At 49.2% G+C, this 17,765-nt stretch overlaps 2 protein-coding genes across 7 annotated transcripts in view; one reads left to right on the forward strand and one right to left on the reverse strand.

Annotated features, from left to right (window-relative positions):
* The first annotated feature begins 376 nt into the window (after positions 1 to 376).
* Positions 377 to 1,324, forward strand: LOC102462743 (olfactory receptor 52R1-like). Its single transcript, XM_075919722.1, has one exon. The coding sequence runs from the start codon at positions 377 to 379 to the stop codon at positions 1,322 to 1,324; it is 948 nt and encodes a 315-aa protein (XP_075775837.1).
* A 431-nt stretch (positions 1,325 to 1,755) lies between these two features.
* LOC102462500 (olfactory receptor 52R1-like) overlaps positions 1,756 to 17,765 on the reverse strand; it is a 28,633-nt gene continuing 12,623 nt past the window's right edge. The window contains exons 2-4 of one of the 6 annotated variants that reach the window (XM_075919724.1): positions 16,335 to 16,556; positions 7,296 to 7,463; positions 6,107 to 7,154 (exon numbers count right to left, since the gene is read on the reverse strand). In XM_075919724.1, coding sequence (XP_075775839.1) covers positions 6,107 to 7,051 — 945 coding nt within the window. In that variant the 5' untranslated portion in view covers positions 7,052 to 7,154; positions 7,296 to 7,463; positions 16,335 to 16,556. Of the gene's footprint in view, positions 1,811 to 4,831; positions 6,027 to 6,106; positions 7,155 to 7,295; positions 7,464 to 14,727; positions 14,852 to 16,334; positions 16,710 to 17,765 lie in introns of those variants that run through there. The other 5 variants (XM_075919723.1, XR_012900843.1, XR_012900842.1 and 2 more) reach the window with 5 other exon arrangements.

Genomic DNA, 17,765 nt, shown 5'->3' on the forward strand with positions numbered 1-17,765 from the left:
CGAATACCCCGTATCCACACTCATGTTTCCTGCTAGTGCCTTAGAAGGTTTTCCCCATCACGATGTGTAGGAATTAATGATGCAGCAAACACTGTAAGATATGGAATTGGTATTAGTAGGGTCAGTTGTTTGTAGTTATTTTCTCTAAATTTTGAAAATGTTATTTTTTCAGTGTGAAGAAAGAGCAGTCTTCTTCACTCATAAAAAAGCCACCAGCAGGGCATATTGTGTGTCATACTCACATTGTCTCTCCATCCAGGTATTTGTGCCATGACCCTCACCCTGCAACCGGGGCACATACAGGAAGTCAGAGGAACGTAAGGTACATACAGGACACTCCGTTCTGTCTCAGACTTGGACACCTCCTCCCTGATCCATGTCAGATTCCAACACAAGTGCCTTCACCAACCCCTCCACCTTCATCCTGCAGGGCATCCCTGGCCTGGAGACAACCTACACATGGATCTCCATCCCCTTCTGCACCATATATGCCACAGCTATCTTGGGCAACATCACCATCATGTTCATCGTGAAGACGGAGCAAACTCTCCATGGTCCCATGTACTATTTCCTGTGCATGCTGGCCACTATCGACCTGATTCTGTGTACATCCACCTTGCCCAAAACACTGAGCATCTTCTGGTTCAATTCCAGGGAGATCAGTTTCAATGCCTGCCTCGCCCAGATGTTCTTCATTCACTGCTTCTCAGCGATGGAGTCTGGGATCCTTGTGGCCATGGCTTTTGATCGCTATGTGGCCATCTGTGATCCCCTGAGACATTCCACCATCCTGACCAACCGGGTGGTGGCCAAGATCGGCCTGGCTGTGGGGATGCGCAGTGCTATATTTGTGCTGCCCTACCCTCTCCTAACAAGGCAGTGGCTTTATTGCAGAACCAACATCATCCCCCACTTGTACTGTGGGCACATCGCCGTGGTGAACCTGGCCTGCACTGACACCCAACTTAGCAGTTACTACGGCCTCTTTGTGCTCTTCTCTGTAAACGGTGTTGATATCATTTTTATCATTGTGTCCTACATTCACATCCTCAGGGCCATCTTCCGCCTCCCTACCAAGGAGGCCCGGCTGAAGACTTTCGGCACCTGCAGCTCCCACCTCTGCGCCATCTCAACTTTGCACATCCCAGATTTAATCGCCTCCCTCTTGCGCCGGTTTGGCCACAACATGCCCCTTAGTTTCCTCATTCTCTTCGCTAACGTGTATCTTGTGGTGCCCCCCATGCTACACCCCATCGTCTATGGGGTTAGAACCAAGCAGATCCGCGACAGGCTGCTCCGGCTGTTTACACATAAAGAGACCTAAACTTTTTCTCCCAGGGAACGGGCTTTTGGACTAAGCTCCATGCAGACCTGGCTAGTGGCACGGTGCAGAAGCCTTCTTCCTTGAATCACTTACTGAATGCTCAGAGAGACACTAAACACTTTCGGTGGCCTTACTGTGCTGTGTTAGGAGGGTGAACTGGAGAATCAGTCAATGTACAAGACACTTGATTGTCATCTTTCTAGTTCCTGATAGACATGAAACGCATGAATCAACGCCTCCTCTTCTACCTCTTCTCTCAAGACCTTGATACTTACTCCTTTCTTCTACTCCACTTCTCAGTGGCTGGATCTTTTTCATCATCCTGACCTCCTGCCCAGTTGTAAGGGAGCCATTTCAGATTTTTATATAGGTTGACATTAAGTGTGATTCCCGGGGTTACTTAAGCTCTTGACAAATATGGTTTTGTTTGGGGTTTTTTTGGCAGATAACTTAGCAATGAGCTGTCAGGAGCACAGTATGTAATTCCTATATAACAGAAAGAAAATTAAATAAATATTGGACCCACTCATCTCTAAAACCAGTGTGTTCTTACATCTCGGAGCAAGTGACTGAAGGGACACTGTTTAGGGTTAACATTTTCATATCTATTCTGACTTTGTTGCTAACTTTGTGGGAGAAAGACCCCATCGGGACCCCCAGGTTCTATCTCAGCTCTGGGAGGGGAGTGTGGCCTAGTGGGTTACTGCAAGGGGCAGAGACATCTGGGGTCCCCATGAGAGTACAAGAGTGGCCACGCTGGGTAAAACCAATGGTACATCTAGTCCAGTGCTGTCTTCTGACAGTGTCCAATGCCAGGTGTTTCTGACGGAATGAATCACAGAAATCATCAAGTGCCCCACTCTTAACTTCTGGCAAACTGAGGCTAACGACACCATCATTGCCCATTCTAGATAACAGCTGTTGATGGATTTATCCTCCATTCACATCCATATTTCCTAATGGACAGGTTAGAGTTTGGGCACCTACAACATTCTCTAGCTGAAAATTCCACAAGTTGCCAATGAAGAAATTGTTCCTTTTGTTTGTTTTCAAAACTGATGCCAATTAATGTCTTTGCAGTAAACAGCATTACCTTATGCAATCGCTCCACTCTCATACCTCTCCCCCATCATCTATTTTCCTATAGAGAAGAGGAGTTGAGTTTAGGGGGTAGTGACCAACAGCTCAATGTCTGATTGGAGGTTGGCATTAAGGGTCAACTCTAGGACCAATTTTGTTCAACATCTTTATTAGTGACTTGGATGAGGGGATGGATTGCACCTTCAGCAAGCTCGCAGATGCTTCTAAACTAGACGGAAAGGTCAATATGTTGGAGGGCAGGGATAGGGTCTAGCATGACCTAGAGAGGATTAGACCAAAAAAATCTGATGAGGTTCAACAAGGACAAGTGCAGAATCCTGCCCTTGGGATGGAAGACGCCCAAGCATTGTTACAGGCTGGGCACCAACTGGCTAAGTAGCAGTTGGGTAGAAAGGTCTTTGGGATTATAGTGGATGAGAACTGGATATGAGTCAACAGGGCGCCCTTGTAGCCAAGCAATAATGGCATATTAGGGTGCATTAGGAGGAGCATTGCCAGCAGCTCTAGGAAGAGATTATTCCCTTTTTTTCAGCCCTGGTGAGCCGTGTTCCCTCTAAGATTTCCATCCCCGAGTGGAGTGAGTTTTGTCTTGTGCGCCGAGATCATGGGTGCTTGTTTGGACGTGCACCACTGTGGCACCCACCGGGGCCTGCTCCCCAGTGACTCTCCCAGGTAGCGCCGCCTTGCTGCCATGTTGGAAGGGACCGATGCTTTCCCATCCCCCGATCCTGCACCTAGGAGGGTGTTGTTTTCCTGCCACCCTTCCCCCCACACTGAGCACAGGCTGGGAGCCAGAAAGCTCATGCCAGCTCCTACCACATGGCTACAGCATGCCTGGGCCTCAGTTTCCCCTCAGTAGCCATTTGATAGTGCTTAGCGCTGAAGGAGCCATGGGTCCCTAGGGATTATTTCGGGTTAGGAGGCAGGGGCAGGAATATTTTGCCAAATGGCAGGGAGACACCCCTGACCCTGGAATGGGCTCTTGCGGGTAGAAGCCCCTTGTCCCTGGGACATTCAGACTGGACAGCAAGGGGGGGAACACGAGAGGGAAGAATCCTGCCCTGACTCAGGGGAGGTGGCTGGAGCCCCGAGGGGCTGTTGCAGAGGGTGGCAAGTGCTTGGAAACATTAGGCAGGTGCCAGCAGGAAGCCAAGGGGGCTGTTTCCCCCAGCGAGGGGCTAAGCAGAGGGGAGAGGTTTATTGCTGGTGTGGGCTGCCAGCGGGGCCTTTTAGCTCTGGGTTTAGTCCCTGCCAAGGGCCTGCGAGTGGGGGAATCTGAGACCTCCCTAAACCAAAGCTGTGGAGATCTCAGCTCATCAAACCAGTTGTGTCTCCTCATGATGCACCCCCTGCCACATGGCCAGAGCCACTGAGGAAGCCTCCTGCCATGTGGATTCTCTGGCCCCCAGCAGCTGGATGAACAGCTGCCGCCACGTGGCCTGACCCCCAACCCCGGAGCAGCTGGGCAGTTCTTACATGGCCCTGGCTGCAGCCCAAGGGAGTCGGGACAGCAAAGAGCTGCCCAGCTGATCCCCCACTCGCCCACCACCACCAGCAGCAGCAGCTCCCCCGCTTCCACCAGCACGCTGCTGCGTGGCTCTGTCAAGGAGGTGGGCGAACGGAGAATTGTTTGTGCGCGGCTGAGCAGGCACACACCTGAGTGGGGACTAAGATGGTGAGGCCTCATCTGAGGTAGTGCATCCAGTTCTAGCCCCGCCCCATTCCAGAAAGAATGTGGATGCATTGGAGACAATCTAGTGGGGAGCAAGAAAAATGATTATCGGACTGGAACACATGACCTATGAGGAGAGGCTGAGGGATTTGGGCTTGTTCAGTCTGCAGAAGAGTAGAGAGAGGGAGGATTTAATAGTGGCCTTCAACTACCTGAAGGGAGGTTCCAAAGGGGATGAGGAGAGGCTGTTCTCAGTAGTGATGGATGATAGAACTAGGAGCAATGGTCTTAAGTTATCTCGGGGGAGGTCTAGGTTGTATATTAGCAAAAACGATTTCCCTAGGGGGTGGGGAAGCGCTGGGAGGGGTTCCCTACGGAGGGGGTGGAATCTGCATCCGAAGAGGTTTTTAGGTCCTGGCTTGGCAAGGCCTGGCTGGGATGGTTGAGTTGGGGTTGGTCCTGCTTTGGGCAGGTGACTGGACTCGATGACTCCTGAGGACTCTTCCAGCCCTGGGATTCTGTGGTTCTATATCATTCCATGACGCTAGCCGCAGAGTGAGATAACTCATCCCCACAGTGTCCCCACCTTGGCTCCCTCACCCCCTCAATCTACTGCTATTGTCGCTGGTGGGAGGGAAGCAGGGGAAAGGGAAACCAGAAAAAAATCCAACCCCCATGTCCCTAGTGATAAAACCGAGCAAAGCTCTAGGTGGGAAAAATATCACAAAACTTACTATAATGTTTCTGCACCTCGAATTTCGGCAGCACCAAGTGGATCAGAATACATATGTACCAGACCTCTCTGTGGCTCTCAGCTCCTCTCCAGGGTCATCGGTCCTCTAGCAAAATCAGCAGTGGGAAAGAAGAAAGCTCCAAAGATGCGCCTCCTGGTGCTCATGGGTGTGACCTTAAATTCTCTCTCAGCCCCTAAGTAGAAACTTCAGCGATGATACTCCCTGCAGCAAAACAATGGGGTCTTTGAGGTTGCCTCTGCCCTGCAGCCTGTTCTACCTGGCCATTGCCATGGACTCTCTGTGAGGTCACTGCCTCCCAACTTCCTTTGACCAATAAGCTGAGGTGCCGCAAAAGACCCTTGTGATGTCACTGCCATAGCCCTGCCCAGCCCTGCACTGAAGGGCCAATGTCCTTCCCTGGCCAGTTGCTTTGCATGTTTGAGCTGCTCCTCCCGTGTCAGCCGCACACTCCGTGTTAATTCTGTGGATCGAGCAGGCTGCAGAGGCTGCTAAATTGTTGACCCTCAGTTTGGCATTGATTTGTAGACTTTAAGTTCTGAAGAGATTTTTAGACCATCCCTTCCATGCCCACCCCGCTGCAGAGACACTGGAGAAAATTGGCTTTTACCCAGAATGCCATTGCTCTCTTCTTCTGTCCAGGAGTGATCCCCTTAGCTGAAAATATTTTTCAATGACCAGCCTATTTACAGATGGATGCACCGGCCCCAGCCTCCAGCCTCTGAGCCAAGGAGTGTGAGCAAACAGTCCAGGGAAAGACACAAGGACTGAGACAGTTCTCACACAACCAAGCACAAGGCAATCGGGTTTCCACCTCTCTGGGTTTTACAAAGAATCTCTCGAGGGTTGTTTTGTTTTTCATTTTTCAGTTTGATTCTGTGGCCGGGCACCATTGGTGGTTGCCAGGTGCCCCCTTTTCAACCAGAAGAGTCCCTGGAAAGACACAAGGACAAAGGATGATTTAGTTGGGTCGGTCCCTTGTCGACTGATCCGCGTCGGGACTCCCGCGCTGTGCCGGATCAGCTGATTGTCGGCACAGCAACGGCGGCCAGTTTTATTTTAACGAAGCAGGGATTATTGAAATCCCCGTTTCATTGACTATGTTGGGTAAACTAGTTTACATGGCTCTGTCGGCAGCGCCATGGAGTCTAGACACACCCTTACGCCCAGGCATGGATTTAGGGAAGTGAAGTCAGCACTTGTCACCAGCCAGTTCAGGAGAACCTCGGGCTGAGGACCAGAGCACCAGGGAAAATGTTACTCTATCTCAATTATGTGCCGCAGCAGCCTGTCTCGGATCTGTTTGGTTCTCACCCCGTAGATGATGGGGTTCAGCATGGGGGGCACTACCAGGTGCACATTGCCCACGATAATGTGGAAATACAGGGGCACATAGTGGCCATACCGGTGTGTGAACATGGAGAAGAGAGCTGGGATGTAAAAAGCTAAAATGACACAGAGGTGGGAGCTGCAGGTCCCAAAAGTCTTGAGCCGGGCGTCCTTGGTGGGGAGGCTGAAGATGGCCCTGAGGATCAGGATATAGGACAACATCATGCAAAACAAATCCGTACCAGCCACCAGGAGTGTTAAAATGAGGCCATAGTAATTACTGATGTGGGTGTCAGCACAGGCTAGTTTCACCAAAGCCATCAACTGACAGAACGAGTGGGAAATGACATTGCTGCGGCAATATGGCAACTGTCTCGCCAGGAAGGGAGAGGGGAGTGAGACAATGCAGCCGCGCAGCAACACGGCCAGGCCTATCTTGGCAACCGCAGAATTTGTGAGGATGGTGGAATGTCTCAGGGGATGGCAGATGGCCACATAGCGATCCAAGGCCATGGCCGCAATGATCCCAGACTCAATCGCCAAAAAGCTATCCATGAAGAATATCTGGGTGAGGCACGAACCAAAATCGATCTCTCTGGATTTGAACCAGAAGATGCTCAGTGTTTTGGGCTGGGTGGTCGTGGGCAGGACCAAGTCGGTGACAGCCAGCATGCAGAGGAAATAGTACATGGGTCCGTGGAGGCTCGGTTCTATCTTCACGATGAACAGGATGGTGAAGTTTCCCAAGAGGGCTACGATGTACATGGCGCAGAAAGGGATGGAGATCCAGCCATGGGCGGCCTCCAGGCCAGGAATGCCCTGCAGGATGAAGGTGGAGGGGTTGGTGAATTTGGTTGTGTTGGAATCTGACATGGATCAGGAGAAAAAATGTCCAAATGTCTTTTGCATGTACCGTATACTGCCGTGACTTCCTGAATATGCCCAGGTTCTTGGATGACGATCATAGAACAAATACCTGGAAGGAGAGACAATGTTGATGAGAAACACGACCCGCATTGCTGGGGGCTCTTCTCATATGTGAAGCAAACTCCTCACTCTTCACACAATGAAAAATACCATTGACATTATTCAGAGAAGTGAATTCTGAGCAACTTACCCAGCTCATTCAAGTTCCCTATTTTCTGGTGCTCTTTGGGTTGGTAACTCCTACATGTCATGGGGTGGGAAACCTCAGTAGATACCAGCAGGAAACACAAACATGGATACTGGTCATCCCTTCTTGTTCCAGGATGCATTCACCCGTCTTATCCCTCAAAACCTGAGACTGGGAAAAAATAAAGCTTTTTCAAGATTTGTACCATGGGAAAACTGGAACACACTTTGGGGAAAAGACTTCGGTGTCGATGATAGCAACTCAATGGAAACATCTGCTCAATCCCAGCAGTGGGCAAAGGGAGACCACATATGGATACCTAAGGAATGGGATGCAGGACAACCTGCACTGGACATGCGCTCAGCGCTGGTCACCTCTTCTCTATAAAGGATACAGCAGATAGAAAGGGATTACTTCAGTCAAACTTGAAAGATACAGACACCAGCGTTTTGAGCTGACCAGTCAGCTATCTCATTTGGAATGAGAAGTGCATAACTGGGCAGCAGAAATGCAAAACCAAACACTCAAGGAAAAAGTGGACCAATTGGAGGTTGAAAGTAAACTAAATAAAAAAAGGAATGTATTAAAATCATAGAATCATAGAATATTAGAACTGGAAGGGACCGCGACAGGTCATCATGTCCAGCCCCCTACCCTCAAGGCAGGACCAAGCACCATCTAGGTCATCCCTGACAGAAGTTTGCCTAACCTGCTCTTAAATATCTCCAATGAAGGAGATTCCACAACCTCCCTGGGCAATTTATTCCAGGGTTTAACCACCCTGACAATTAGGAAGTTTTTCCCAATGTCCAATCTAAACCTCCTTGGCTGCAATTCAAGCCTAGTGCTTCTCGTCCTGTTATCAGAGGTCAAGGAGAACAATTTTTCTCCCGCCTCCTTGTAACACCTTTTAGGTACCTGAAAGTCTTTTTCATGATCCTTCTCAGCCTAGATCTTGACTCATCTCGACCTTTTCAAATTCCTCCACGTCTTTCCTGACGTATGGTCCCCAAATACTCCCATTGTGGCCTAACGAGAGCAGAGTAGAGCAGAAGAATTGCTTCTTGCCTCTTCCTTACAACACTTGCCAAAGAAACGCAGGATGATATTTGCCTTTTTTCCCCCAATAGTGTCCAGCTGTTGACTCATATTGAGCAAGTGGTCCAGTATCGCTGTTAGATCCCTTTCGCAGAAGGTTAGGAAATAATGGAAAACGTGACATGGGATTATTTTTAAAAAGTGTCGGAATATAATAAATGTCAGTCGGCAACATGATTTATGGAGGAAAGGTCCTATCAAATATACCCAATTTCATCCTAGAACGAGACTACATGGTTGGTTGATCAAGGGAATCAGGGATTGAAAGGACTTTCATTAATCTGTGGCATTTGATTTCGAGAGAGAAATCTTCAGCTAATGCACAAAGGGCTGAGTTAGAGCTAGGAAAGGATTTTAGTGCTTCACATGGTGGAGTTTGTCTATGTCATGCCAGTCCCCGGGTCCACGTTTCCACAAGGATGTTAACATCTGGAGTCAGTGCAGAAAAGAGCCACTGAAATGGCTGCGACTGGCGAAAACCCCAGAGAAAGCGAGAGAATGAAACCGCTTGATTTATTTCCCTTAACTGTTACTAACAGACTGAGTAACCAGGCAGAACAAGGCCCGGATGGCTAGGAGCAGAAACCAGACGCTGTTTAGTTAGAAATAGTTAGAACTCCTGGAGATAAACCATACGGAGAAGCTGCGAAAGGAAGCAGTGAAATCCCCAACTGCACCTGTCGCCTCTGCACATGCAGACTGGGGGTTTGCTGGGAGATTTGCTTGAGGGGTTGTCTCAATGGAAAACTCCACAGCAGCCTTTTCCTTCGTTGTAGACGGAAGCAAGTAGCAGGGGGCCACAAATCAATGGAGGTAACGACCTCCCGGAGAGGTTCAATGGGCTTGTGGCAAAGCTTCCATAGCCACCTCTGCCAGGACTGCTTATATAGCCACAATTGGAAATGAAATTGTGGCACTGCTGAGGCCACATCGGGACCCAATTCTCGCATCACCCCCATCAACTACAAAAAGGATGTGGAAGCATTGGAGAGGGTCCAGCACAGGGTGACCAAAATGATGAGGGAGCTGGAGCACATGGCCTAAAAGGCGAGTCTGAGGGATTTGGGCTTGTTTAGTCTGCAGAAGAGAAGAGTGAGGGGGGATTTGAGACCAGCCTGCAACTTCCTGAAGAGATGCTCCAAAGAGGATGGAGAGAGGCTGTTCTCACTAGTGACAGATGGCAGAACAAGGAGCAATAGGCTCAAGTTGCAGTTGCGGGAGGTCTAGGTGGGATATTAGGGAAAACTATTTCCCTAGGAGGGTGGGGAAGCAATGGGATGGGTGCCTGGGATGGTGGAATCTCCATTCCTGTAGGTTTCTAAATCCTGGCTTGACCAAGCCCTGGCTGGGATGATTGAGTTGGGTTGGTCCTGCTTTGGGCAGAGGGCTGGACTCAATGACTTCTGAGGTCTCTTTCATCCCTGGGATTCTGTGATACTATGAAAAAAGGCCAATACAGTGTTATGGGGCAGGAGCAGAGGTACAACATGCCAGTCACGGGAGGTGATATCACTGCTCTACTGGGAGCTTGTTATACATCAGAAAAAGTTGCGTGTCCGATTTTGGTCACTGCTGGACAGAGAGATGCAGAGAACCTGGAGAGGACCCAGAGGCGAGTGACAAAGTTGCCCCAGAGGGCGGAACACCAGCTCTCCGAGCAAAGGCTGGTGTAAGGGGTGATGTTGAGTTTGCAAAGGCAGCAATGAAGGGCGGCCAATACAACTCTCTTCAAAGACTGAAAAGGAGCCAGAACAAGATGGGGAAAGTTGTTCTCCCTCTGCCAGAGCGCACAGCACAGGAGGCAAGAGGGTCCAGTTACAGCCGAGCCGATGCAGACCAACTATCCAGCTAGAATTCCTAACCACCTCAGGGAAGGGAAAGACGCCCTGGGAAGTAATGGAAGCTCCTTCACTGGTCAGTTTCCAAACTACGGTGGCTATTAACGTCCATGACATGAGCTAGACACAACCAACCCTGCGTCCCGGCAGGGGTTAGAGGAGCTGACCCGTGTGGTGCCTCCTAAACTGGGGCTCTTGGACATAAAATCCTGGTGTAGAAAAGGCCCTATAAAATAAGTCAAGGGGCTCAGTACAGGGGGGACTGTAATGGCCTGTCTTGTACAGGAGGTCAAACTGGGAGCACTAACGACAACTCCTGACTCTAACCTTACGAGTCTGTGGATAGAGAGAGCCGAGCAGGCGTTTCCATTGGCTGCGTCTCACAACACGCAGACAGGAGAACCCTTGATTCCATTGAGTTGCTGAACATATGACCCTGCGGCTATGTCTACATTACAGGTGTTTTGCGGAAGAGCAAATGCAAATAGAGTGCTCAGTTGCATATCTCGCACTCTCATTTGCATATCTTCTTCTGATCCTTTGTGCAGAAGAGGTTTTTGTAATAAAAAGCCATGTGTAGGCAGAGCCATTTGTTGGGGAAAAAACCCACTTTTGTGCAAGAGCCTGTAAACCTCTCTGCATTAACACACAGCTGCCCCCGGGACTCTCACTCCAAGGGGAGCTTCGCCTCAGTGAGGTCTGAGTACAGAGCCGCCTACAGCCCCAGAATCTGGCTTGTGTTGGAAGCTACTGAGCCCTTCCATCCGGAAGGATCCCCCTTGCCACTGAAATGCAGCCACCATGGGAGAGACCATCAGGCATCCGAGAGCAGGGGGCACAGCACAGAACGGTGTTTTGGACACTAGTACTCATGTCCCGTGGCAAGGCTGCTGGGGTGTTGAATGGCCACGCAGAGGAGAACGGTCCAGAGACTTACTCTCTCTCACCCACAGGCTCATTGCACCGGGATGGGAAGCAGTCGAGCTCCTTAGCAAGGGATGGGCCCCTGTGAACTTCCCCCACAATCTACCTCAGCTTGGTGTGTCCCGCCCGCCTCCCGTGTCACCCCACGAGAGCACCCTGGTGTCTGTTCACGTTGAACACTAAGCGGAGCCGAAAGGACCCGAATCTCGTCTGTGCCCCTCACACCCATGGTTCACTGAGTTCATCACACAGGTGTGATCGTCCCCAACGATGGTACCTGTGAATTCTGAGTCAACAGCGTCCTCCCTGGGAACCGCTCTCGCGCCCGCACGGGCATCAACATCCGAGAGCAACCCAGGGGTGAGCCAAGTGATGTATTTATAACTCAGCTGCGCTCAATCCCCATGAGGGTCCCTCGACCTCCAGAGGAAAAAAAACCCAACAGCCAAAGACAAGCTCAGCACACAGCAAGAAATCCACAAACACAAACACACACTACAGACAGCCACTTCCCTCAAGGGTCCTGTATTAGCTCCCTCCTCTATCTGGAGAACTCCCTCTCCAAACTCCCTCTGAACAGCCCCTTTTTGCAAGCTCCCTACTCTTTATTTCCAAACCTTTAACAAGTTATCAATCCATGAGAGGACCTTCCCTCTTCTCCCATGACTGCGTCCTTTGCTTAAGAGCTTTGGTGAGGGATCTTGTTAAAGGCTTTCTGGATGTCAACATACACTATATCTATTGGACCCCCCTTCTCTACATGCTAGTTGACCCCTTCAAAGAACTTTAGTTGATTGCTGAAGCACGATTTCCCTTTACAGAGTCCATATTGATTTTCCCCCAACAAATTATGTTCATGTATTTGCCCAACAATTCTGTTCTTTATTAGATTTTCAACCCATTTGCCTCTTCACATGGAGAAAGTGCTGGAGCCCATGCGCACTGAAAACACCAAGCTGGAGCTCCTCTGCCTCCATATCGCTCCCATCCCCTGGGGCTGGGGTAACCAGTGTGTTTTAGATCTGCCGCTCTGTAGCAATCCTGTGGGCTCAAAATCCCAACAAAAGGCTGCCAAGCCGAACAGGGCAGCAGCTCTCCCTGCCCCACGTCTTGTGAGCAGCCTTCAACCATGTCTATGAAGCAGGCTACAGTGGGACATTCCACTATCTAATAAACTTGGGTCAAAGAACTATCAATTTTCCTTCCCACTTTTCTATCTGAATATTTTCCTCTGAATCAGTTTTATTGATTTTTTTCCAGCTTTTCAGAATTAGTCTTCGTGGAGCATGGAGTGTCTGTAGACAGTATTGCTTTGGAAAGCTACTCTGTCTGTCCATTTGAGTGTCATCGGTTTCGTTCTTTTATTTTCCTCTCTTCTACAATATGATTTTTTTTATCTTTTCATGAAGCAAAACAGTGGCCGACTTTTCAGTCCGCTCACATATGACAGCCTGCCCCATTCTCGCCATCTCTCTTGGAAATCACCTTTCTATCTGCTGTACCCTACACTGAGAGTGGGAGACCAAAACTGAGCAGATGTCCACGTTTTTCTGGGTGACACGTTTTTTTCCATCCCATTCCCTAGGCAGCCAAATCTTGTCTTTGTTTTTACCACTGCTGTGAAAGGAAAGGTGTTTCTTGGAGCTTCTATCAACGACATCCAGGTCTCTTCCCTGATTTACGGTCTAGTTGGGATGGTTCACCCAACACATGCCTTGGCAAAGATTTCATTTGTTTCCCCCACTCTTACCTTTTGAGTAAGTGGATGAATGGATAACTCCCAATAGTAGAACTTTAAAGACTAACACGATGGTTTATTAGGTGATGAGCTTTCGTGGGCCAGACCCACTTCCTCAGATCAATATGTGGAAGAAAATCGGCACAACCATATATACCAAAGTGATACAATCAAAAAAATGAACGCATGTGAAATTGACAAATCAAATTTTAGAACAGAGTGGGGCAGAGGGGGGAAGGTTAGTTTCTGTGAGGTAATGATATGGGGGTATTAATAGGGGAAGTTTCTGTGAGTTAATGACATTAGGGATGATAATTGGGGAAGTTATCTTTGTAATGGGTGAGATAGCCTCCCAATTATCACCCCTAATGTCTAGTGGCATGGTGCTGAAGCCTTCTTCCTTGAATCACTTACTGAATGCTCAGAGAGACACTAAACACTTTTGTGGCCTTACTGTGCTGTGTTAGGAGGGTGAACTGGCGAATCAGTCAATGTACACGACACTTGATTGTCATCTTTCTAGTTCCTGATAGACATGAAACGCATGAATCAACACCTCCTCTTCTACCTCTTCTCTCAAGACCTTGTTACTTACTCCTTTCTTCTCCTCCACTTCTCAGTGGCTGGATCTTTTTCATCATCCTGACCTCCTGCCCTCCTGTCCACTTTTGTCGACAAAACTATACCTGTGTCTACACTACCGCTGAGTTCTGTCAACATAATGTTGACAGAACTCAGCAGTTTTGTCGACGCTGGTAAACATCATTTTACGTGGCATAACGCCTTCTGTTGACAGAGTTCTGTCGACTGAAGGTGTTATTGCATGTAAACTGTCCTTTGCGTCTACACTACCATGTCGACAAAGCAGCTTGCTTTGTCGACAGAACTGAATGTAGTGTAGACCCTCTTTGTCGACAGAAGCTTTGTCGACAGTATCTGTCGACAAAACTTCTGTAGACAAAAGCCTGAAGTCTAGATGTACCCTAAGTGTGATTCCCAGGGTTACTTAAGCTCTTGACAAATATGTTTTGGTTTTTTTTTGGCAGAAAACTTAGCAATGAGTTTTCTGGAGGACAGTATGTAATTCCTATATAACAGAAAGAATATTAAATAAATATTGGACCCACTCATCTCTAAAACCAGTGTGTTCTTACATCTCGGAGCAAGTGACTGAAGGGACACTGCTTAGGGTTAACATTTTCATATCTATTCTGACTTTGTTGCTAACTTTGTGGAAGAAAGACCCCATCGGGACCCCCAGGTTCTATCTCAGCTCTGGGAGGGGAGTGTGGCCTAGTAGATTACCGCAAGGGGCAGAGACATCTGGGGTCCCCATGAGATTACAAGTGTGGCCACACTGGGTGAAACCAATGGTACATCTAGTCCAGTGCTGTCTTCTGACAGTGTCCAATGCCAGGTGTTTCTGACGGAATGAATCACAGAAATCATCAAGTGCCCCACTCTTAACTTCTGGCAAACTGAGGCTAATGACACCATCATTGCCCATTCTAGATAACAGCTGTTGATTGATTTAGCCTCCATTCACATCCATATTTCCTAATGGACAGGTTAGAGTTTGGCCACCTACAACATTCTCTAGCTGAAAATTCCACAAGTTGCCAATGAAGAAATTGTTCCTTTTGTTTGTTTTCAAAACTGATGCCTATTAATGGCTTTGCAGTAATTAGCATTACCTTATGCAATCGCTCCACTCTCATACCCCTCCCCCATCATCTATTTTCCTTCAGACAAGAGGAGTTGAGTTTAGGGGGTAGTGACCAACAGCTCAATGTCTGATTGGAGGTTGGCATTAAGGGTCAACTCTAGGGCCAAATTTGTTCAACATCTTTATTAGTGACTTGGATGAGGGGATGGATTGCACCTTCAACAAGCTCGCAGACGCTTCTAAACTAGACGGAAAGGTCAATATGTTGGAGGGCAGGGATAGGGTCTAGCATGACCTAGAGAGGATTAGACCAAGAAAATCTGATGAGGTTCAACAAGAACAAGTGCAGAATCCTGCCCTTGGGATTGAAGACGCCCAAGCATTGTTACAGGCTGGGCACCAACTGGCTAAGTAGCAGTTGGGTACAAAGGTCTTTGGGATTATAGTGGATGAGAAGCTGGATATGAGTCAACAGGGCGCCCTTGTAGCCAAGCAATAATGGCATATTGGGGTGCATTAGGAGGAGCATTGCCAGCAGCTCTAGGAAGAGATTATTCCCTTTTTTTCAGAGCTGGTGAGCCGTGTTCCCTCTAAGATTTTCCATCCCCGAGTGGAGTGAGTTTTGTCTTGTGCACCGAGATGATGGGTGCTTATTTGGATGTGCACCACTGTGGCACCCACCGGGGTCCTGCTCCCCAGTGACTCTCCCAGGTAGCGCCTCCTTGCTGCCTTGTTGGAAGGGAGCGATCCCTTCCCATCCCCCGATCCTGCACCTAGGAGGGTGTTGTTTCCTGCCACCCTTCCCCCCACACTGAGCACAGGCTGGGAGCCAGAAAGCTCATGCCAGCTCCTACCACATGGCTACAGCATGTCTGGGCCTCAGTTTCCCCTCAGTAGCCATTTGATAGTGCTTACCGCTGAAGGAGCCATGGGTCCCTGGGGATTATTTTGGGTTAGGAGGCAGGGGCAGGAATATTTTTCCAAATGGCAGGGAGACACCGCAGGCACACAAGTGGGGACTAAGATGGTGGGGTCTAAGATGGTGAGGCCTTATCTCAGGTAGTGCATCCAGTTCTAGCCCCCCCCCCCCCATTCCAGAAAGGATGTGGATGCATTGGAGAGAATCTAGTGGGGAGCAAGAAAAATGATTATCGGACTGGAACACATGACCTATGAGGAGAGGCTGAGGGATTTGGGCTTGTTCAGTCTGCAGAAGAGTAGAGTGAGGGAGTATTTAATAGTGGCCTTCAACTACCTGAAGGGAGGTTCCAAAGAGGATGAGGAGAGGCTGTTCTCAGTAGTGATGGATGATAGAACTAGGAGCAATGGTCTTAAGTTATCTCGGGGGAGGTCTAGGTTGGATATTAGCAAAAACGATTTCCCTAGGCCGGTGGGGAAGCGCTGGGATGGGATTCCTACGGAGGGGGTGGAATCTGCATCTCTACAGGTTTTTAGGTCCTGGCTTGACAAGGCCTGGCTGGGATGGTTGAGTTGGGGTTGGTCCTGCTTTTGGCAGGTGACTGGACTTGATGACTCCTGAGGACTCTTCCAGCCCTGGGATTCTATGGTTATATATCATTCCATGTCGCTAGCCGCAGAGTGAGATAACTCGTCCCAACAGTGTCCCCGCCTTGGCTCCCTCACCCCCTCAATCTACTGCTATTGTCGCTGGTGGGAGGGAAGCAGGGGAAAGGGAAACCAGAAAAAAATCCAACCCCCATGTCCCTAGTGATAAAACCGAGCAAAGCTCTAGGTGGGAAAAATATCACAAAACTTACTATAATGTTTCTGCACCTCGAATTTGGGCAGCACCAAGTGGATCAGAATACATATGTACCAGACCTCTCTGTGGCTCTCAGCTCCTCTCCAGGGTCATCGGTCCTCTAGCAAAATCAGCAGTGGGAAAGAAGAAAGCTCCAAAGAGGCGCCTCCTTGTGCTCATGGGTGTGACCTGAAATTCTCTCTCAGCCCCTAAGTAGAAACTTCAGCGATGATACTCCCTGCAGCAAAACAATGGGGTCTTTGAGGTTGCCCCTGCCCTACAGCCTGTGCCACCTGGCTGTTGCCATGGACTCTCTGTGAGGTCACCGCCTCCCGACTTCCTTTCACCAATAAGCTGAGGTACCACAAAAGACCCTTGTGATGTCACTGCCACACCCAGCCCTGCTCTGAAGGGCCAATGTCTTTCCCTGACCAGTTGCTTTGCATGTTTGAGCTGCTCCCCCCGTGTCAGCCCCACACTCCGTGTTAATTCTGTGGATCGAGCAGGCTACAGAGGTTGCTAAATTGTTGACCCTCAGTTTGGCATAGATTTGTAGACTTTAAGTTCTGAAGAGACTTTTAGACCATCCCTTCCATGCCCACCCCGCTGCAGGGACACTGGAGAAAATTGGCTTTTACCCAGAATGCCATTGCTCTCTTCTTCTGTCCAGGAGTGATCCCCTTAGCTGACAATATTTTTCAATGACCAGCCTATTTACAGATGGATGTACCTGCCCCAGCCTCCAGCCTCTGAGCCAAGGATTGTGAGCAAACAGTCCAGGGAAAGACACAAAGACTGAGACAGTTCTCACAGAACCAAGCACAAGGCAATCGGGTTTCCACCTCTCTGGGTTTTACAAAGAATCTCTCGGGGGTTGTTTTGTTTTTCATTTTTCAGTTTGATTCTGTGGCCTGGCACCATTGGTGGTTGCCAGGTGCCCCTATTTCAACCAGAAGAGTCCCTGGAAAGACACAAGGACAAAGGATGATTGACTTGGGGGTTGGTCCTGCTTTGAGCAGGGGGCTGGACTCGATGACTCCTGAGGTCTCTTCCACCACTAGGATTCCATGATTTTAAGGACTCAGATGGTTCACACACATTCAAACAAGAGTCAATCAGGTTTCCACTTCTCTGGGTTTTCAAAAGAATCTTTTGAGGGTTGTTTTCTTTTTTGTTTTGATTCTGTGGCCGGGCGCCATTTGTGGCAGCCAGGTGCCCTTTTTTCAACCAGAACGCGCAGTTGGAAAGGGGCTCTGGAAGTGTTCAATTCCTGCATGGCAGCGGAAGTTGGGTCATTAAGGCATGGCAGCCTCAGCTCAGCTGGGGATGACTCCTGGTGGGAGGCAGGCTCCAGGCCACGCTGCAATAACTGGCTTAGCAACAGGAGCTGAGGGGGCCCAGCTGGAGAGGGGAGGGATGTGGAGTCAATCCAGTGAGTGATGAAGTC

This window comes from Pelodiscus sinensis, chromosome 1 (assembly GCF_049634645.1).
Source record: "Pelodiscus sinensis isolate JC-2024 chromosome 1, ASM4963464v1, whole genome shotgun sequence".
Lineage (NCBI taxonomy): Eukaryota > Metazoa > Chordata > Testudines > Trionychidae > Pelodiscus > Pelodiscus sinensis.